Source organism: Salmo trutta, chromosome 10, assembly GCF_901001165.1.
Source record: "Salmo trutta chromosome 10, fSalTru1.1, whole genome shotgun sequence".
Lineage (NCBI taxonomy): Eukaryota > Metazoa > Chordata > Actinopteri > Salmoniformes > Salmonidae > Salmo > Salmo trutta.
Window position 1 is genome coordinate 2,342,482 of NC_042966.1, and position 17,430 is coordinate 2,359,911.

General features: G+C 39.5%; 1 protein-coding gene across 1 annotated transcript; it reads left to right on the plus strand.

Moving 5' to 3' along the window:
- Positions 1-13,476: 13,476 nt before the first annotated feature.
- LOC115200951 (homeobox protein Dlx3b) lies at positions 13,477-16,166 on the plus strand. Its single transcript, XM_029764098.1, has 3 exons — positions 13,477-13,816; positions 14,591-14,775; positions 15,207-16,166. The coding sequence occupies exons 1-3, from the start codon at positions 13,477-13,479 to the stop codon at positions 15,519-15,521; spliced, it is 840 nt and encodes a 279-aa protein (XP_029619958.1). The 3' UTR covers positions 15,522-16,166.
- The last annotated feature ends 1,264 nt before the right edge of the window (positions 16,167-17,430 follow it).

A 17,430-nucleotide genomic window follows, 5' to 3' on the forward strand; every position in this document is an offset into this window, starting at 1 on the left:
TATTTGGTGTGAGGGTCATAATGTTGCCCACGAGTCATTAGATGTACAAATAATTTGACACTTTTTACAATCACTGCTTGTTGCGGGCTGTACGGCATCTACTTTGATAGTGTACTTGGCCACAATTTTGGCATGCCATGATGATGGTCCGAGGGACCCATGGGTGGCCACCCATTGCTCTCCAAGTTCATGAAGGGAGTTAGATGTATGCATCCAGCGAAGGCCCGTTTGGTGCCAAACTGAGACCTTAACGTGGTGCTATCAGCGCTTGCTAGACCACCCTTCGAGCCCCTGGGGCTAGCGTCTTTGAAGCACCTATCCATGAAGGTGGCATTCCTGTTGGCTATTACCTCCACTAAGAGGGTTAGTGAACTTCATGCTCTTTCAGTGAGTGCTGAATGTTTCCGAATAGGTGCAGACAAGGGGAGTGTTATCCTCCGGCCTAACCCCTCTTTCTTGCTGAAGATCCTGTCTGACAGATATGTGAACTGGCCCTACGGACTAAGACAATACGACAGTCAGATCAGCTGTTCGTGTGTTATGGTCAGAGAGTTCTGGGGAAGAGCCTATCGAAATAGAGACGCTCACATTGGATTGTGAACAATATTACTACAGCATATCAGCTGGCCGGCCGTCTGCTGTGGTGTTGCATTCTACTACAGGAGTAGCTACATCGTGGGCCCTGCTCTGAGGAGTTCCCCTTGATGAAATTCGCACCTCGGCCAGTTGGGCATTGTCTAGCACTTTTGCTAGGTACTATGGAGTCAATGTTGGTCGGGACGGCCGTGTTGGGTGTTGGCTCCACTTCCCTGGAGGGGGATGGAGGGACACAGCAATTATGACTGCACAGAGCTCAATCCTGCGGGATTTTGCTCGTCTGGCCTTGCCTAGATCATTATTAATCTAGTATTGTGATACCATATTGGAGTGATCCAATATAGTGCTACATAACAAAGGTTCCATATGCAACCATGGTTAGGTGAGATATTGTATTTCTCCAATCCTCTTGTCAGTGATATACGGCGCCTCCAAAATGACACAAGGTGGGAGTATTGCGGTGCCGCAGCACTACCCGGTACACGGGACTAATTTGAAATTCTTACTCATAATGTATCCTGCCGAGCGGAAGGATACCATACTGGAGTCATCCAATAGCTCACATAACCGTAGTTACATACGTAACCTTCGATATCACAGATAGAACAAGGGTTTTATCTTTGGCAATATCATTCAACGTTTGAATGGCTACTCCACCAAATCAACTTCCGGTAAGTACAGCTTTCAATGTAGATAGTGTTGTATGTTAAGCCATTATGTATTTAAAGAAATGTTATTGTTTAAAGATCAAGCTAGTTAAAAGTAAGTTAGCTTCATCAACTACTACACTTCAGCACTGGTCGAGTAGTAGTTACCAGTTGGCTAGCTACCTATTAAAGAAAATGGATCGTCGACCATGTGTAGCCAAAGTTAACTATACAGAATCGTTGTCTTTGTGGTGGACTAGTGTCCTTTAAAAGGCTAAACCTTTCTAACAGGAGTTAAGGGATGTGGAGTCGGTTGTTTTTAACCTAGTGACATTGATTGCTAGAAACCTCTCTGCGAACCGTGATGGTTAAGTGACGAATTTTCTTGCTCTGTACCCTGCCCCAAATATCTGGTACATATCGACACTAACCACAAATGTATCCGGTGGGTCATATTTTAGATAAGAACGGAGTCTGTATTGAAACGATTTGCATATCTTTATTTTGTTATTGCTATGTCATTTGTGGTGTCTAGTCCATGCAACAGATGCATTATCCGTAGGGACGTCAAACGTTCAGCCTCTAGTATTGTGGAATTGGACGTTAAGCAGAGGCAAAATGTAATTTAAAATGGAAAACACAGTTCGGACAGGGTGCAAATAATCATGAAATCATTTTTTTTTTGTAGAGTACGAGCAGACCATGGTGTGGAAAACGTAGCAGTGGCACATCAGCTGTTGTCTGTGCGTGGGCCTGAGAATGCGAGTTTCATTGCAGGCAAAAGTGTGCACAATCTAAGGTAAGTTGTAATGTGCCTAACTTTGATTTAACCTTTCTCTCAGGAATGGACTGACTTCATTGGGGCCTGTATGAGAACATATTTGAAACCTCTTAATCCTAAAACCCTTTTCCCCATGTTTCCTCCTCGCATAAATGAATGTGTAGTAACAATCCCACAAACATGAGCTATCAACTGTAATGAATTTTTCTCGACAGCTATGAATCTGCAGCTGCCTGTGATGCATAGCGCAGTTGAAACACTGTTTGATTCAGACTACATCCATTAAGATGTCAATATCTCCATTCTATCCTCTGTCTTTCCCCTTCTCTCTAGATAAGCAAGCACCTCATTGCAGAATCTGTCTGGCTGTCTGTTGTCCTTCTGTTACCCACACACCGCCGAGCATCACCGCCCGTCTTCCCATCATGAACTCTACTGACCTAAGACTGGTGAGACTTTAAATGAGAAAGCATGAACTAGAGCCTTGGCAACTCCCAAACACAATGTCTCTCACCATACACTCTTAGAAAATAGTTTCTAAATGGTTCTTTGGCTGTCCTTTTCTCAACCCCCTCTCCTCTCTCTCTCCCTTGTTCCGGATGAATTCATGTTAAGCTGTGTGATACTTACTAATGGCTTTGATAAATCAGCAGTGATTCCCATAATGTGTGGCTCATATAAATAGAATGATTAGAATGGGTTTGGAACCTCTAACCCTGGCAATTTGACTATTAAACTCATGGGTACACTAGCAATGGCTACCTGGTATTGTGATGTTGTAATTTCCATGGTAATGTAGAATGTTCATTAAAATTAGGTTAATAGATGTGGATCATGCAATTGTATGTATTTTTTTGTAATGTCTATTGAGTTGATTCAACAAATCACAGCACAGATTGCTTTTACTCTAGGGGTGTGTTCCTCAATTCACTCTGGAGTGCCAGAGTGTTCTTAGAGTACGCTCTGGGCCTTAAATTCAGAGCATTGTCAGATTTTCCTTTCATAAATTCAGAGCGTTTCACTTTCAGAGCGCACAGTGGACACTCTGGCCGAGGAGTAGGGTTGATCCTCAAAGGTAGTCAAGCATCCAAGCTAGCTTGCTAGCTACTTCCAGACACAAATGAGAGAACAGCTCACTCTGACCATTTTATTCACCCTAGCAGAGCTGGTTAGGCTGTTTTCATGTTATGGAGAGTGTTGGTGACTGTAACTGTGCTGCTGGCAACAATTATATTACATTTTTTTGCCAACATTTACTGACACCGGTCATATTCAATGGGTGTTGCATGTTCGTAAATTCATCAGTTATTCTGCGCTCTGGCATACAGACGACAGTGCTCTGAAATCGTAGTAGATAGCTAAAGTAAATTTACGAACGCACCCTAGGTTGAAGATGACAAAGGTTAAGACAACGGGATTCTAATATCCCATAACTCTTTGCAACAATGGGGCCAGCTATGCTAGTTAGCAACAGTGCTGGTAGTTAGCAACGGCACTGGTCCCAGATTTGTGATGTTGTCTTAACCTGTATATTTTCTACCTAGCTTTTACTTTCTGCTCTGCTCCGATGGGTACACTTGCAGTAGACCCAGTCGGTATTGGATATAACGTCACACGGCCCTGCCCGCCTGTGGGGAAAACAACCTGTGGTTACCCAGGTTAACACAGCAAAAACGTAACCTTTTTTCAAACAATTTTCTTGTTTGCTTGTTTTAGTCAATTACAAAACTACATTTAAGAAAAGTGCAACATGTCTGAAGATTACTTTTCAACATTGCCTGCTCCCTAGTATTGTCATTACTTAGAAAAACATCATATTGTAGGGCTTCCCTCATGCCCATTTTCATGACGATGCTGGTAGTGAGTGCTAGCTAGCTACCAACCGTAACATTTAGCTAGCCAAGACCAACAACACAAACGAACGGACTATACAGCTACAAGTAGTGATTGGAGTTACAAATGGACTGTACAGTCCACCAATTATGCCATCATTGACTTGAATGGAGACTTCTATTCCGTTCTATTAATTGTATTTCTATGGTGTGGCATGAGGTACTCCGTTCATGAATAATGTTTGCTAGACTATATTAATCTTTTGTAACACCTTTTGATAATAACTTTTCCCAATGATTTTGTTTCAGAACTGAGGGCAGCTTGACAAAATGGCAGAACACTCTTTGGGGTTATTGAGAGTGTGGACCTACAGTATCAGAGAAGAGGACAAAAGTTAGTGAATGCTGAGGTAAATACTATGCTCCTGCTTTACGAGCCATTATGGCTCGTGCAACGTGGTTCACACATGGCTACTTACCGTCACACGCCATCTAATGTATGACCTTCTGTTGAAGCAATACCACAACTTAATTGCTGGTTGGAAAACAACGGTATGGCTGTTATTGTGTGGAATAATACACCCATCTATTGCTAGAACTGTATAATTGGTATACAGTACATTGACAAAAGACAAAAGATCCTTTTTTTGTCGAGGTTGGTTCGTTTCTAGCATGGTGGTGGGCTCCACATTTTAATCGTTTTTTGTTGTGCTGTTTGCAAAATGACACGTCTGAGGCAGAAGTCAAATGCATGAACAGAAGAATGTACAAGATTTAACCTTAATCTGCACTGACTAAAAATGATGCATTACAGTTAGCTCAAGTTAGTCTAATTCATTTTACTACACATGCATGTATACAATCCTGTTTCCCATGTTGTTTCCCATGATGTCTTTTGAGCACATTCATGTATTACCTTAGTTTGTCCTTGTTTTACAGACAGCATAAGAGCCAAACATGCACATTTGGAAGAGCAGGAGCTGGACCTCGGAGTTGTTCTAAATTATGCACCAGTGGTGGTGTAAAAATACTTTAAAGTACTACTTAAGGATTTTTTGGGGGGGTATCTGTACTTTACTATTAATATTTTTTGACAACTTGTACTTTTACTCCAGTACATTCCTAAAGAAAATGATGTACTTTTTGCTCCATACATTTTTCCTGACCCCAAAAAGTACTCATTACATTTTGAATACTTAGCAGCACATTGAAAGTCACTGAGCTCTTCAGTAAGGCCGTTCTACTGCCAATGTTTGTCTATGGAGATTGCATGGCTGTGTGCTCGATTTTATACATCTGTCAGCAACGGGTGTGGCTGAAATTGCCGAATCCACTCATTTGAAGGGGTGTCCACATACTTTTGTGTGTGTTTATATAGTGGGTGAAACGGTATGGGGGGGGGTTACTAAGCTAAAATAAGGAATTGTTTTAAGATGGTCATACCATTGATCATTAAGCTATTTGATTTTGAATTTTAGGATGTATTTATTTATATATATATCTATATTTCTATCATATCAAATAATAGAGTTTGGCCTTTACTGCTATAGTCCATAGAAACACATTAAATATCACATTCATAAATAGCAAAAAATAAATCAATCATAAGGAATAAGGTTTTGAAGTGTCTGTCCTAAATCTCAGGAAATATTGTTGTTTTTTTTGACACATATTTAACCCATTGTTTTCATAGAGCAAAATGGAGAACACCATCATATTTCCGGAGAGTCATAATAGTTACAATTTTACGACCATTCAGATGCTACCGACGTTTTCATGAGAATACCGATTTTCGGGATGTCTCAGTCTGAAAAACAGCACTGTAGCTCTTCCACTTTACAATGCGGAAGGCCGATGTGCAGATGGATTGAGACGCAGCCTATGCAAAGAAAACACATCTCTAGCTTAAACTGACATCTTTTTAATCATGTTAATTAGATTGATGCACCGGTAGTGATAGTGACCAGTGTTCATTGACTATGTACACAGGGCAACAGTCTCTAAGGTGCAGGGTAGAGTACCGGGTGATAGCTGGCTAGTAACAGTGACTAAGGTTCAGGGCAGGGTACTGGGCAGAGGCCAGCTAGTGATGACTATTTAACAGTCAGATGGCCTGGAAATAGAAGCTGTTTTTCAGTCTCTCGGTCCCAGATTTGATGCACTTGTACTGTCTCCGCCTTCTAGATGATAGCAGGTGAACAGGCCATGGCTCGGGTGGCTGAGGTCCTTGACGTCATTGTGTGTGTGCGTGTGAGAGAGGGGTATGTAAAGCAAAATAATGTGACATGTATGCCACCTGTTGGATGGTCTATATCACTACAGTGTTCTGTAATCTCATTGCATGTGACTGGAATTGTGCAGAGACTTTCTCCAGTTTTGCATTTTGCCTCCAGTACCTTCACTTTATTTGGTGTGCTGTAGATTCTGACTAGGATTGGGTGAGCGATAGATTCTGATTATTATGAGACGGGTTTTCGATAAAGGATCAAATATTACAATATCAAGATTAGTCTGGATTTTCAGAGCTTTGAATAGGCCTACACCTTGCCATCTACTGGACAGGTTATGTTACTACGTCTACACTGTCAGAGATAAACAAAGATGAGTAAACTACATGAAAACTAAGAAAAAAATTATAGACTGAATATCACTAAAGTTATTACATGCTTTTATTTGACACTTCTCAATATAATAACTGACCCCATACCTATACTGCAGTCAATATAACAATGTTTCTTAAACCTCCCCATCTTAGTTACATTGACATTTCTCAGGTTAGTGATGCAGTATAACCCCCTGAATCCACCCTTCCAGTGGGACCAAGATTATCCTGATTTGCGGCATCAAAACTATCGTAATTAGTTCCTTTGAGTTCTGAAATACTGAAAAACAACATTTTAATCCTGATTGCAGTTTTTTTAATCACTTTTGTGCAATTTTCACAAGCATGTGGTACATTTTCACAACTCTAGCAGATGTTGCAGCAGGTGCAGTGAAATGCATTGTTCTACTGCGACTACAGTGCACAAATATAATATCAATACAATACCAATACGCAAATAATCCAGAAAGTCCATTAACCTCTCTTGGGCAGGTCCACCCACGGTTCACACTATTCAACAGCCAGTGAAAAATCAGAGCGCCACATTCAAAACCACAAAATGTCATAATTCAAAGTTCTCAAATAAAGGACTATTTTACACCATTTTAAAGGTACACGTCTCCTTAATGTAACCACATTGTTCGATTTCAAAAAGGCTTTATGGCGAAAGCATAAAGTTAGATTATGTTAGGACAGTTCCAACACAAGAAAAAGCACACAGCCATTTTCCTAGCAAGGACAGGCGTCACGAAAACCAGCTAAAATTATGCACTAACCTTTGACGATCTTCATCAGATGACACTCCTAGGACATCATGTTAGACAATACATGCATTTTCTGTTCGATCAAGTTCATATTTATATCCATAAACCCCATTTTACATTGGCGCATGATGTTCAGAAAATATTTTGCCTCCAATACTGCCGGTGAATCAGCACAACAATTTACAAAAATACTCACCATAAACGTTGGTAAAATATTAAACTGTTATTCAAAGAATTATAGATGAACATCTCCTTTATGCAAACGCTGTGACAGATTTCAAAAAAGCTTCACGAGGAAAGCACACTTTGCAATAATCTGAGTACTGCGCTCAGAAAAATACACTAGGCAATACAGATACCCGCAATTTTGGAGTCATCTAAAATCATAAATAGCATTAGAAATATTCACTTACCTTTGATCTTTATCAGAAGGCACTTCCAGGAATCCCAGGTCCACAATAAATGTTGTTTTGTTCGATAAAGTCCATAATTTATGTCCAAATAGCTCCTCGTTGTTTGCCCGTTCAGTTAGCTACTCCAAGTGTAGGAAGTGCACGGAGTTTACGTTCGTTCAAACATGTCAAACGTTGTATAGCATCAATCTTTAGGGCCTTTATCACTTAGAACTTCAATAACATTCCAACCGGACGATTCTATTGTCTTGAAAAACGTTTTGGAACACAGCTAACTCTCACGTGAATGCGCGCCAATGAACGCCAGTACCTTCCTGAGTCAACAACTTCCAACTTCCTCTGCTCGCTCTCTGTTCATCATAGACGCCTCAAACAACTTTCTAAAGACTGTTGACATCTAGTGGAAGCCTTAGGAAGTGCAAAATGAACCCTTAGTCACTGTGTGTTCGATAGGCAATGACTTGAAAGGACTACAAGCACCAGAATTCTCACTTCCTGGTTAGATTTTTCTCAGGTTTTTGCCTGCCATATGAGTTCTGTTATACTCACAGACATCATTCAAACAGTTTTAGAAACTTCGGAGTGTTTTCTATCCAAATCTACTAATAATATCCATATTCTAGTTTCTGGGCCCGAGTAGTAGGCTGTTTAATTTGGGTACATTTTTCATCCGGCCGTGAAAATACTGCCCCCTACGCTAGAGAGGTTTTAAGAAAGAAATGCATCCCCTATACAGTAAACATGTATACAAAATGAAGTTTCTCGGGTCTTTTTGCTTATACTAAAATTGCATAAGCCACTACAATACTGTAATATGCCATTTATGTAACAGATACTTTTATCAAAAGTGACAACAGTCCACATATTTTAGTGTGTTACCCCAGTGGGAATCGAGCCCAGAACTCTGGTGTTGCTAGTGCCATGCTCTTATTAACTGAGCCACGTAGATTAACTCTACAATACATAAGTACAATGCAATACTCTAAAATACAATACAGATGAAATATGTATAATTGCCACCCCCATGAGCGTACCACCCTCCTTCAGGCCAAGGACGAGGCATGCAATGATTTCAATTCAGAACTATGTCAGGTTGGATTTGCCATGCCAAAAGGTTTTTCCCCAGGTGCATGAACAATGAGGATATTTGCTGTGATTTTGATGAGAAACTATGGCCAAATGCTCAAGACAGGCTTGATGCAAACTAGTGCCTGCTAAACATGTTTCTTTCATTTCTTTCATTTGATTACATTGTGAAATATGTCTTCAAACTCTAAGCACAAAATGTGCTGTAGGCCGTCATTGTAAATAAGAATTTGTTCTTAACTGACTTGCCTAGTTAAATAAAGATTAAATAAATGTGTTTTTTTAAATTCAATGATCTCACATTTGATCACACATGGGATGGAAATTTGTTCAGTCAATTTTAATGGGGAGTGCAAGTGTACTGCCTAATGTGAAAACAGTGTGGTTGTGTGGTGAAAGATGTCTACAAATAAAATGAATGCACAAAAAGGTAGCGTTCCCCAAGTGAGGATGGCATTCACTTCAGCAGTGATGAATTCATGAACTTCTTCGACGAAAAGATCATGATCATTAGAAAGCAAATTATGGACTCCTCTTTTGAATATGCGTATTTCTCCAACTCAGTTGTCCTGAGTCTGCACAGAACTGCCAGGACCTCGGATCAATGGAGACACTAGTTTTTTAATCCTGTATCTCTCGACACATTCACTAAAAAAAGAATGGCCTCTAAACCTTCCAGCTGCCTACTGGACCCTGGATGGTTTGTCCTCTGAAAAATAAATGGTACATTTCGGTGTTCCTCAAGGTTCCGATTTAGAACCACTATTGTTTTCACTATATATTTATTCCTCTTGGGGATGTCATTTGGAAACACAATGTCAACTTTTCACAGCTGTGCATTTCCCCCAAAAAAATGTTTACCTTTTATTTAACTAGGCAAGCCAGTTAAGAACAAATTCTTATTTTCAATTACAGCCTAGGAACAGTGGGTTAACTGACTTGTTCAGGGGCAGAACGACAGATTTTTTTACCTTGTCAGCTCGGGGATTCGATCTTGCAACCTTTTGATTGCAACTTCAATGAAACATGATGAAGCCTCAATCACTTACCCTGGAACTCTGAGTTTCAGACATAAGGAGGTGGATGTTGGCAAATTGTTTACTTTTAAATTCGGACAAAACAGAGAGGCTAGTTCTAGGTCCCAAAAAACAAAGATATCTGCTATTTGATCTGACAAATAATCTTGATGGTTGTACAGTCGTGTCAATTAAAACTGAAGGACCTCGGCGTTCCTCTGGACCCTGATCTCTCTCTCTCTCTTGACTAACATATCAAAAATATTTCAAGAGCAGCTTCTTTCAGTCTTAACATTGTAAAAATCTAACTTTTTGTCCAAAAATTATGCTAAAAACCTAATCCATGCTTTTGTCACTTCAAGATTAGACTACTACAATGCTCTTTAATGGATTATGCACATATATTGCCTAATGTGAAAACAGTGTAATTTACAATACTGTAACATACTACAGTCAAAGGGAAATTTTGAAACATGTTTTGCTATTGGATTAACTTTTTGTTAAAATAACTAAATTGAGAAGATAAATGTTGTGTTTTGGCGATTAAACCAATGTACTTACTATATTTCACAGTAAACTTAGATTTTGGATCAGTGGTTGTGTGGTGAAAGATGTTTGCAAATGAAATGAATGCACTGAATGTAAGACTGTGTTGCAAGTGTTACCAGTTTTGAGTTTCGTGCTAAGAGTTTAGAAAATTCAGCACTACACTTTTGAAAAAAAGTACCAAAGCGATTAAAAAAACTCTACAGGTCAGATTGGATTACCAAATCCGATCCCTATCCAGAGGATCAGAATCAAATGTTTCAGTTTTTAAATACCCAGATGTAACATTTAGGGCTAGATTCAATCCGTATCGCAGAAGATCCACATTTATTGCTTGATTTGAATGTAAAGATAATTTACGATTGAGCCGACATGTACAGCAATTACCGTGAATGCAGTTTCTGCCAACGCAGGAACATAACCTTTCAATTTAAATCGCGCTCTAGCGTTCATCTTCTGCAATACTGATTGAATCTAGGCCTTAATGCAATCTGATTGCAGAAATCCAATCAGAAAAGTTTGAAAAACTGGGCCCAGATTGACACCAATTGGAAAGCGCAAGGCAGGCCAAAAGCAACATGGCGACAGATAGGTGGCTGAGCTGGAAGAGATGGGTCTCTCATGGGGCACAAGCTGTGGGATGAAAAGGACTTAAGAAGTAATTATCTTTAGGCCTACTTCTCATAATGGCCAAATATATTCATTTCCTTCACCCCCAAAAAGTATGTGGTGTCATTCTATTGCAAAATTGCAGTCTCACATCCGAAAGTCAAGGTGAGAGCAGACTGCAATGCATCTGGTGAAGGACATACACACTGCACAACCTGCTCCCTCCAAAAAAAAGGTGATTGCACCACTAGGCTCCTGAGAAACAGCCGCAAACTGTTGTGTAATCCTGACCGTACGAACCGCCTGAGAAACGCCACTCTACTGCTGTCAGAAGGTACAATAACTCTAGCATTTAAATGTTTATAATGTGATCTCTTTTAACAATTCAGTTTTCCATCATGAAAAGAATGTCCTGATATGTGTCCTGTATTCTATTCATGCCATGTATTGTTTTTTTTTTTGTGTTTTTTTTTTTTTATGCCCCCCCCAGTTACTACTGTTTGCATCTACTGCTGAACCTTCCATGAATACACCACAAGGGGGTAGTATAACCTCATTCTTTATTAACTGGTGTGGTGCAATGTGTTGTACTGAAGATGCAATATAATACTGTACTTGGAGGAATTCATTTGAGGAAAATGTTAGGCTTGGACTGGACTGCCTGAGTAACATATGTAAAAAAATATATATATATCTTATGTCAGTAACACCGACAGGAGTATGAATGCATAGAGGTGAATGGTGTCACTATAGTCTGGTAAAATAAGTGTTTTTATGTCAGTACCTCAACTTTTGCCACAATCATAAAACCAAACACTACGGAGCAGTGTAACTTTATGTAAAAAAAAAAAAAGTATAATAATTAACAAACAAAAAATACCTTTTCTATACCTTTCACTCTTATGACTTGCAAGAGCAGAAGTGCTCATGCTCTGTGTTTTTTGTTATATAAAAACAATGGCATAGAATTGGTTTTCAAAATGACTAACACCTTGGGGTAGCCTATAGCCTTCACATAATGACCATGGATGATGACAATATGACCAAAAATAAACTCTACAGAACCTGGATGTAGTGGTACTTCATACACCTACTTCACATCATTTTTGAGACCGAATAAATGAGCACTCCTTTCATTAAGCATGACAATTACAGTAGGCCTAACAGTTTTTGTTTGTTTGTTTTAAATAGATTTTGGGAAACACACACACAACAAAAGAAAAGAATTCACCCCAAAGGCATTCGGTGGAATAGTTTTCTTATCATTTCGATCTCTTTCACCCCAAGCTCACTGTCCTAGGACATTTCTGAATGTTGAATTAGAATGAATAGGCTAATGGCACAGTTTGGCGGCTTTGAATAAGTAGCCTTAACTCTGTATCTTAGCTCTTCAAGAATAAGGACAAGGAATGAGACAGACGTTCTGGCTACAGTGGGATAAGTAGTAGGCCATAAGAGTGTCAGTACTCTGTGCTCCATTTCAAACAAAGCACAGGGTCACTGGAGAATCCATGCAAAGTTTGTTTGTAGTTATATGCTTTTGAGTGATGCTGTCAACAGCTAAATAACTCTAAATTGTCTCTAAAAGACCAGCCTGGTCTCATAGACTAGACATAAAATAGTAAACGTAAATCCAGGACATTCAAATGTGTATGATATGTTACGTTTGGTAAGGTTACATATGACAATAGATTACTTAAGGCAAAAACAAAAGTATGGGTGGGCATGTAACTCAAAGATCTAACATCCAGAAGGTTGCGTGTTCAAATCTCATCACAGGCAACTTTTGAATTTTAGCTAATTAGTATCTTAGTATGCAACTACTTACTACTTTTTAGCTACTTTTCAACTATTTAGCATGTTAGAGTATCCTTCGCCTAACACTAACCTTAACTCTTTAACCTAACTCCTAACCCCAACCCCTAGCCTAGCTTACATTAGCCACATAGCTAACATTAGTGTTATCCACCTAGCTAACTTTAGCCACAACAAATTGGAATTTGTAACATATTATACATTTGGTAAATTCGTAACATATTGTACAAATTGCAATTCATAACATATTGTAATACTTGCAATTTGTAATTCGTATTATATCATACGAAATGGATGATGGACATCCACAAATGAATACATACCATATGAAAGGTAACAAATCATACTAATTGGAGTGTTGTGGATTTACATTTGCTATGTTACGTCTACCCCTGGGTCCAGGTTGAAAAGACAAACCTGAAGCGTCAAAAGATGTGTGTTTTGGCACTTTAGTCCAAGGGTAGGATTTATTGAGCGCCACCATTTCGCCTTGAGGGCAAGAGGGAGAGATAAAAAAGGATTGACTGGAGCCAATGAGAACGCAGCATCCATCCCAGAACTCTATAATTCAGTTTCACTGGCGTAGAGTGCTGCCACAATCGAGTTACTACAGCTAGGAGAGTTTGAGAAGGACTTGCTCTCCAAGGACTTGCGTTCAGGGCACGACTGACTACATCTATTCACTGCGATTTCTTTGAACACCACTGCACAAACGTCCTGTGTTTACGAATTAACGTGGACTTTATTTTCTTTGGAGGGCTGCGACCCATGATGAGCGGACAGACTTATGAGAAGAAGGTAGCGAGCATTTTGACCGACCTCCCCGGATCTATGAGTTGCCATCCGAGCTCCAAGGACTCTCCGACTCTCCCCGAGTCCTCAGTCACGGACATGGGCTACTACAGCGGACAGACGGCTCACAGCCATCACGAATATTACCAGAGTCAAACCTACGGGCAACAAATGAATGCCTACCATCACCAATTTAACCTGAATGGAATGGGTGGTGCAGGAGTTTATCCCAAGTCTGAATACCCTTACACAAATTCCTACAGACAATATGGACATTACAACAGAGATCATCTGCAGGCTTCACCTCAAAGCTCAGGTAAATACTTAAACTTATTTGAATTATTTCTGTGTTATATTTTGCCTGTTTCGTTGTATGCGTAAAGAGAGGGAGACGAATGCATGCATACTCTGGAAAAACATTAGGGTAGTGTCTTGGGTAGTTTTATGTTATATAGGCCCGCTCAATTGAGAAACATTTGCATTGGTGTAATCTATACTGGTTGACTATTACAGCTGAAAGAAATAGAATGAGATAGCAAAAACATTGTAAGGGTGAAAAGTCATATTTGGGTTTCAGACATTCATAAATTGTTAAATGAATATTTTGTAAAGGTGGGGTTTATTACAAGTTACTTAGTAAAACTACAATACGGAAGTTGGAACCATGCTGCTAATTGCTGGCTTTTGATGAAGAATAGACAGCTATTAACAGGTAGTCGTAAAACGATTATGGTTAGTAATTGCACTGATAGCAACTGTCTGCGAATCGCTGGGCAAATTATGTAGGGTTATTATACAAAACACCGACTGATTATTGAGGATATTATTGCAGGTTGAGCATGATCAAGACTTTTTCCATTTATTTGAGCGTTGCACCACTCATGAAAACATTGCTATTGCAACTTCAACTAGCCTATAACAATGTAATAAAGATTATAGTAAACATATATTAATTAACACAATAATAAAATGAAGTTAATCATGATGATGACTTATTAGTATTATTATTACATTGATTTGGCATTGTTTAAATGTTTTTCATAACTGATACTGAGAACTAATGAAACAATTGTTGCTTCTTTCTTTGTAGTGAAAGAAGAACCCGAGCCTGAAGTTCGTATGGTGAATGGAAAACCAAAGAAAATCCGCAAGCCGAGAACAATTTACTCCAGCTACCAACTAGCAGCGTTGCAGAGACGTTTTCAGAAAGCGCAGTACCTCGCCCTCCCCGAGAGAGCCGAACTTGCTGCTCAAATGGGACTGACGCAGACACAGGTAAATATCATCACGATTACACACATTGTAAGGGCAGTCACCCTTAACTCATAACAACTTGCTTTGACTTCTGTTGGTTGTCCTCAAATAGTGGAATGTCTCATATCTGGCATACCTCGCCATATTAATCATCGGAAGCCTATAGGCTATTTTTCATTGACAAATGTTTGTATTGTCAAAAAGCATTGGTTATTATATTGCATTTGAATGTTGGCCACATTTGTTCACACAATTTGTAAAAAATGTGTGTTCTTGGCCAGATGTCCTTATAATGTAGGCCTATAGGCCTAGCTTTATATTTAGACCGAGGCCTACTGATGTAAGCCACCATGATTAATGAACTATTTAAAATGCAGATGATTTGTTGAAAATTATATTTTCCTCTTTTGACATGACATTTAGACTAACAACGTTAATATTTTCCCTAACAGGTCAAGATTTGGTTCCAAAACCGGAGGTCCAAATTCAAGAAGCTCTACAAGAACGGCGAGGTTCCCCTTGACCACAGCCCAAACGCCAGCGACTCCATGGCGTGCAACTCCCCGCCATCCCCGACGGTCTGGGACAATAACTCTCTCACTACCCCTCCCAACAGGCCCCAAATCCCGCAGCCACCCCTCAGCTCGTCGCCCCCCTACCTGGAGGATTATAACAACCACTGGTACCAACAGGGATCGCATCTACAGCACCCGGGCGCAGTGCACCACCCAGTAGTACCACAGCAAAGCGTTGGGGCTGCTTATTAACAAAGACTATAGAGTTTTAATACGAGGTCCTTCCAAATCAACGGAACTTTATAGAGCTCTAAAAGTATAAACTGGCCGGTTTTGGACGTAGACCTGACAAAGGTGAAACATTGGTTATTTTGGATAATGTTGAGCGCAGTAGGTATTTCCCTGAAACGTCGGGTAAACCAGTTTTACTGTAGGCTACCTACCATGGGAATATTCGTTGCAAAACTCAGTCTCAAATTCACAAGCACATAAGACATGTCGAATCACATGTAGCCTATTTAAAGGAAGTCTGGCGTGGTTTTAAATTATTTATCACTTCCATTGTATTTCTTTTTTTCTTTTTGTAAATGACTCTGCAAAATCATATTTTAACAAGATCCAAAACTCAATCATGAAAAAAACTGTGCAGTTGATCCATATCATGGTTATGGGTTTGCAGAGCGCACGTCAGAAACTCAGGTCATAATTTATATCGATTTGTAGCCTACAAAATGTCGAAGGCTGTACATAGGTGTTAGTAGAAAGCAGAACCACTAAGATCATATTTGTTTGGAACGGAAGTACTGCACTGTGGTGCTGCAAACCTTTTTATATTACTGTTGCAATTAGTATGTGTTTATTGTCTTTCTGTCAAAACAAATAAAGATATCAATTTAATATTGTTTTTCACTTGTCCATTTTTACAACGTTTTTACTCACTTTTAAATATTCACATATGAATTGTTTCCTCTATTTTACTTGTCTAGTCGACAGGAAATAATGGAACAAACGTGGCAGCTTAATTATACGTGTATTTTAGATTTGTTGATACTATCTCGTAAATGTTTCATTTAAATAACTGTTTTCTTCATTGCTGAGTGTTGCACCAAATGTCCAACACCAGGAAAGGGTTAAATCGGTCTGTGTGACAGCTTGCCTGTCTCCCTGAAGGTTGATACAGTCATAATCGGTCCAGGTTTGTTTTTTAGGGCTGCGTGCAAAGAGGCCATAGGAGGCGAAAGGCAAACAGACATGCTTGAGTCTCTTGATTTTATTAGTATTCTGTTGCCAGATTACAAGAGAGAATAGAGCAAGTCTCAAGTCACAAGGTCCAAGTCCAATTACAACTGGTCTAGTCTTGAGTCAAGTCCAAGTCGTGCATTCTAAGAGCAAGTCGAGTCACACATTTTTTCAAGTCAAGTCAAACAAATATATAGGCTACAGGCAATGACTTCTTGAAATATAAATCTTTGTCTATTTGTTGAGGCTACCAGACAGCCTTTTTCATTATTTTGTCTACAACACATTTTGATTATGTAATAATTCATTTTTAACAACAAATACAAAATTCATAACTAAATGATTCATTTCAAGCCATTTTAACATACCAAAAGACCGGTAGGCCTGTGTTAGGGTTAGGGTTTTGCCCCATTGTTGCTGAGCTTGCAAAGTAAACGGTTCATATTCTTGATCACCAAACAATTTTTGAAGCTGCATATTTATTATTATGGTAATCCTGTCTCCCTACAATTAGAAGTTTGCTCTGTACCGGATCCTATAACTGTACATCAAATCAGCAATTGTTCACTAGCTCAGTGGTTTTCACACTTTTTGATCCACAACCCCCAAAAAGGAGTGGTTCAAAGCTTGCGCCCCCACGCACGCACATGCACGCGCGCGCAGGGCAAACACCCGAGCACAATCGCGGCGCAAATGCAGCCTATCCTGACAGCAATAAACGATCAAGCATTTTCAAAACGCAAGATACAGAAAAATAAACTGTGTTTTACACCTGGAATTTGAGCAGAAAGTCATTCATGTTAGCAGTCAATATCAACTAGGGATATTATGTCACATTGCCACTTTGGAGTTCAGAGCAAGCAGGTTCATATGGCCTACCTGTGGAGGTTGCAGGATCGGATGGAAAGCATGCTCCTTGTCT

Bases quoted from the DNA above. Each gene is read 5' to 3' on its own strand.
- LOC115200951 (XM_029764098.1), top strand. From the start codon at position 13,477: ATGATGAGCGGACAGACTTATGAGAAGAAGGTAGCGAGCATTTTGACC. The intron at 13,817-14,590 runs GTAAATACTTAA...CTTTCTTTGTAG, and splicing joins GGCTTCACCTCAAAGCTCAG to TGAAAGAAGAACCCGAGCCT. The intron at 14,776-15,206 runs GTAAATATCATC...TTTCCCTAACAG, and splicing joins TGGGACTGACGCAGACACAG to GTCAAGATTTGGTTCCAAAA.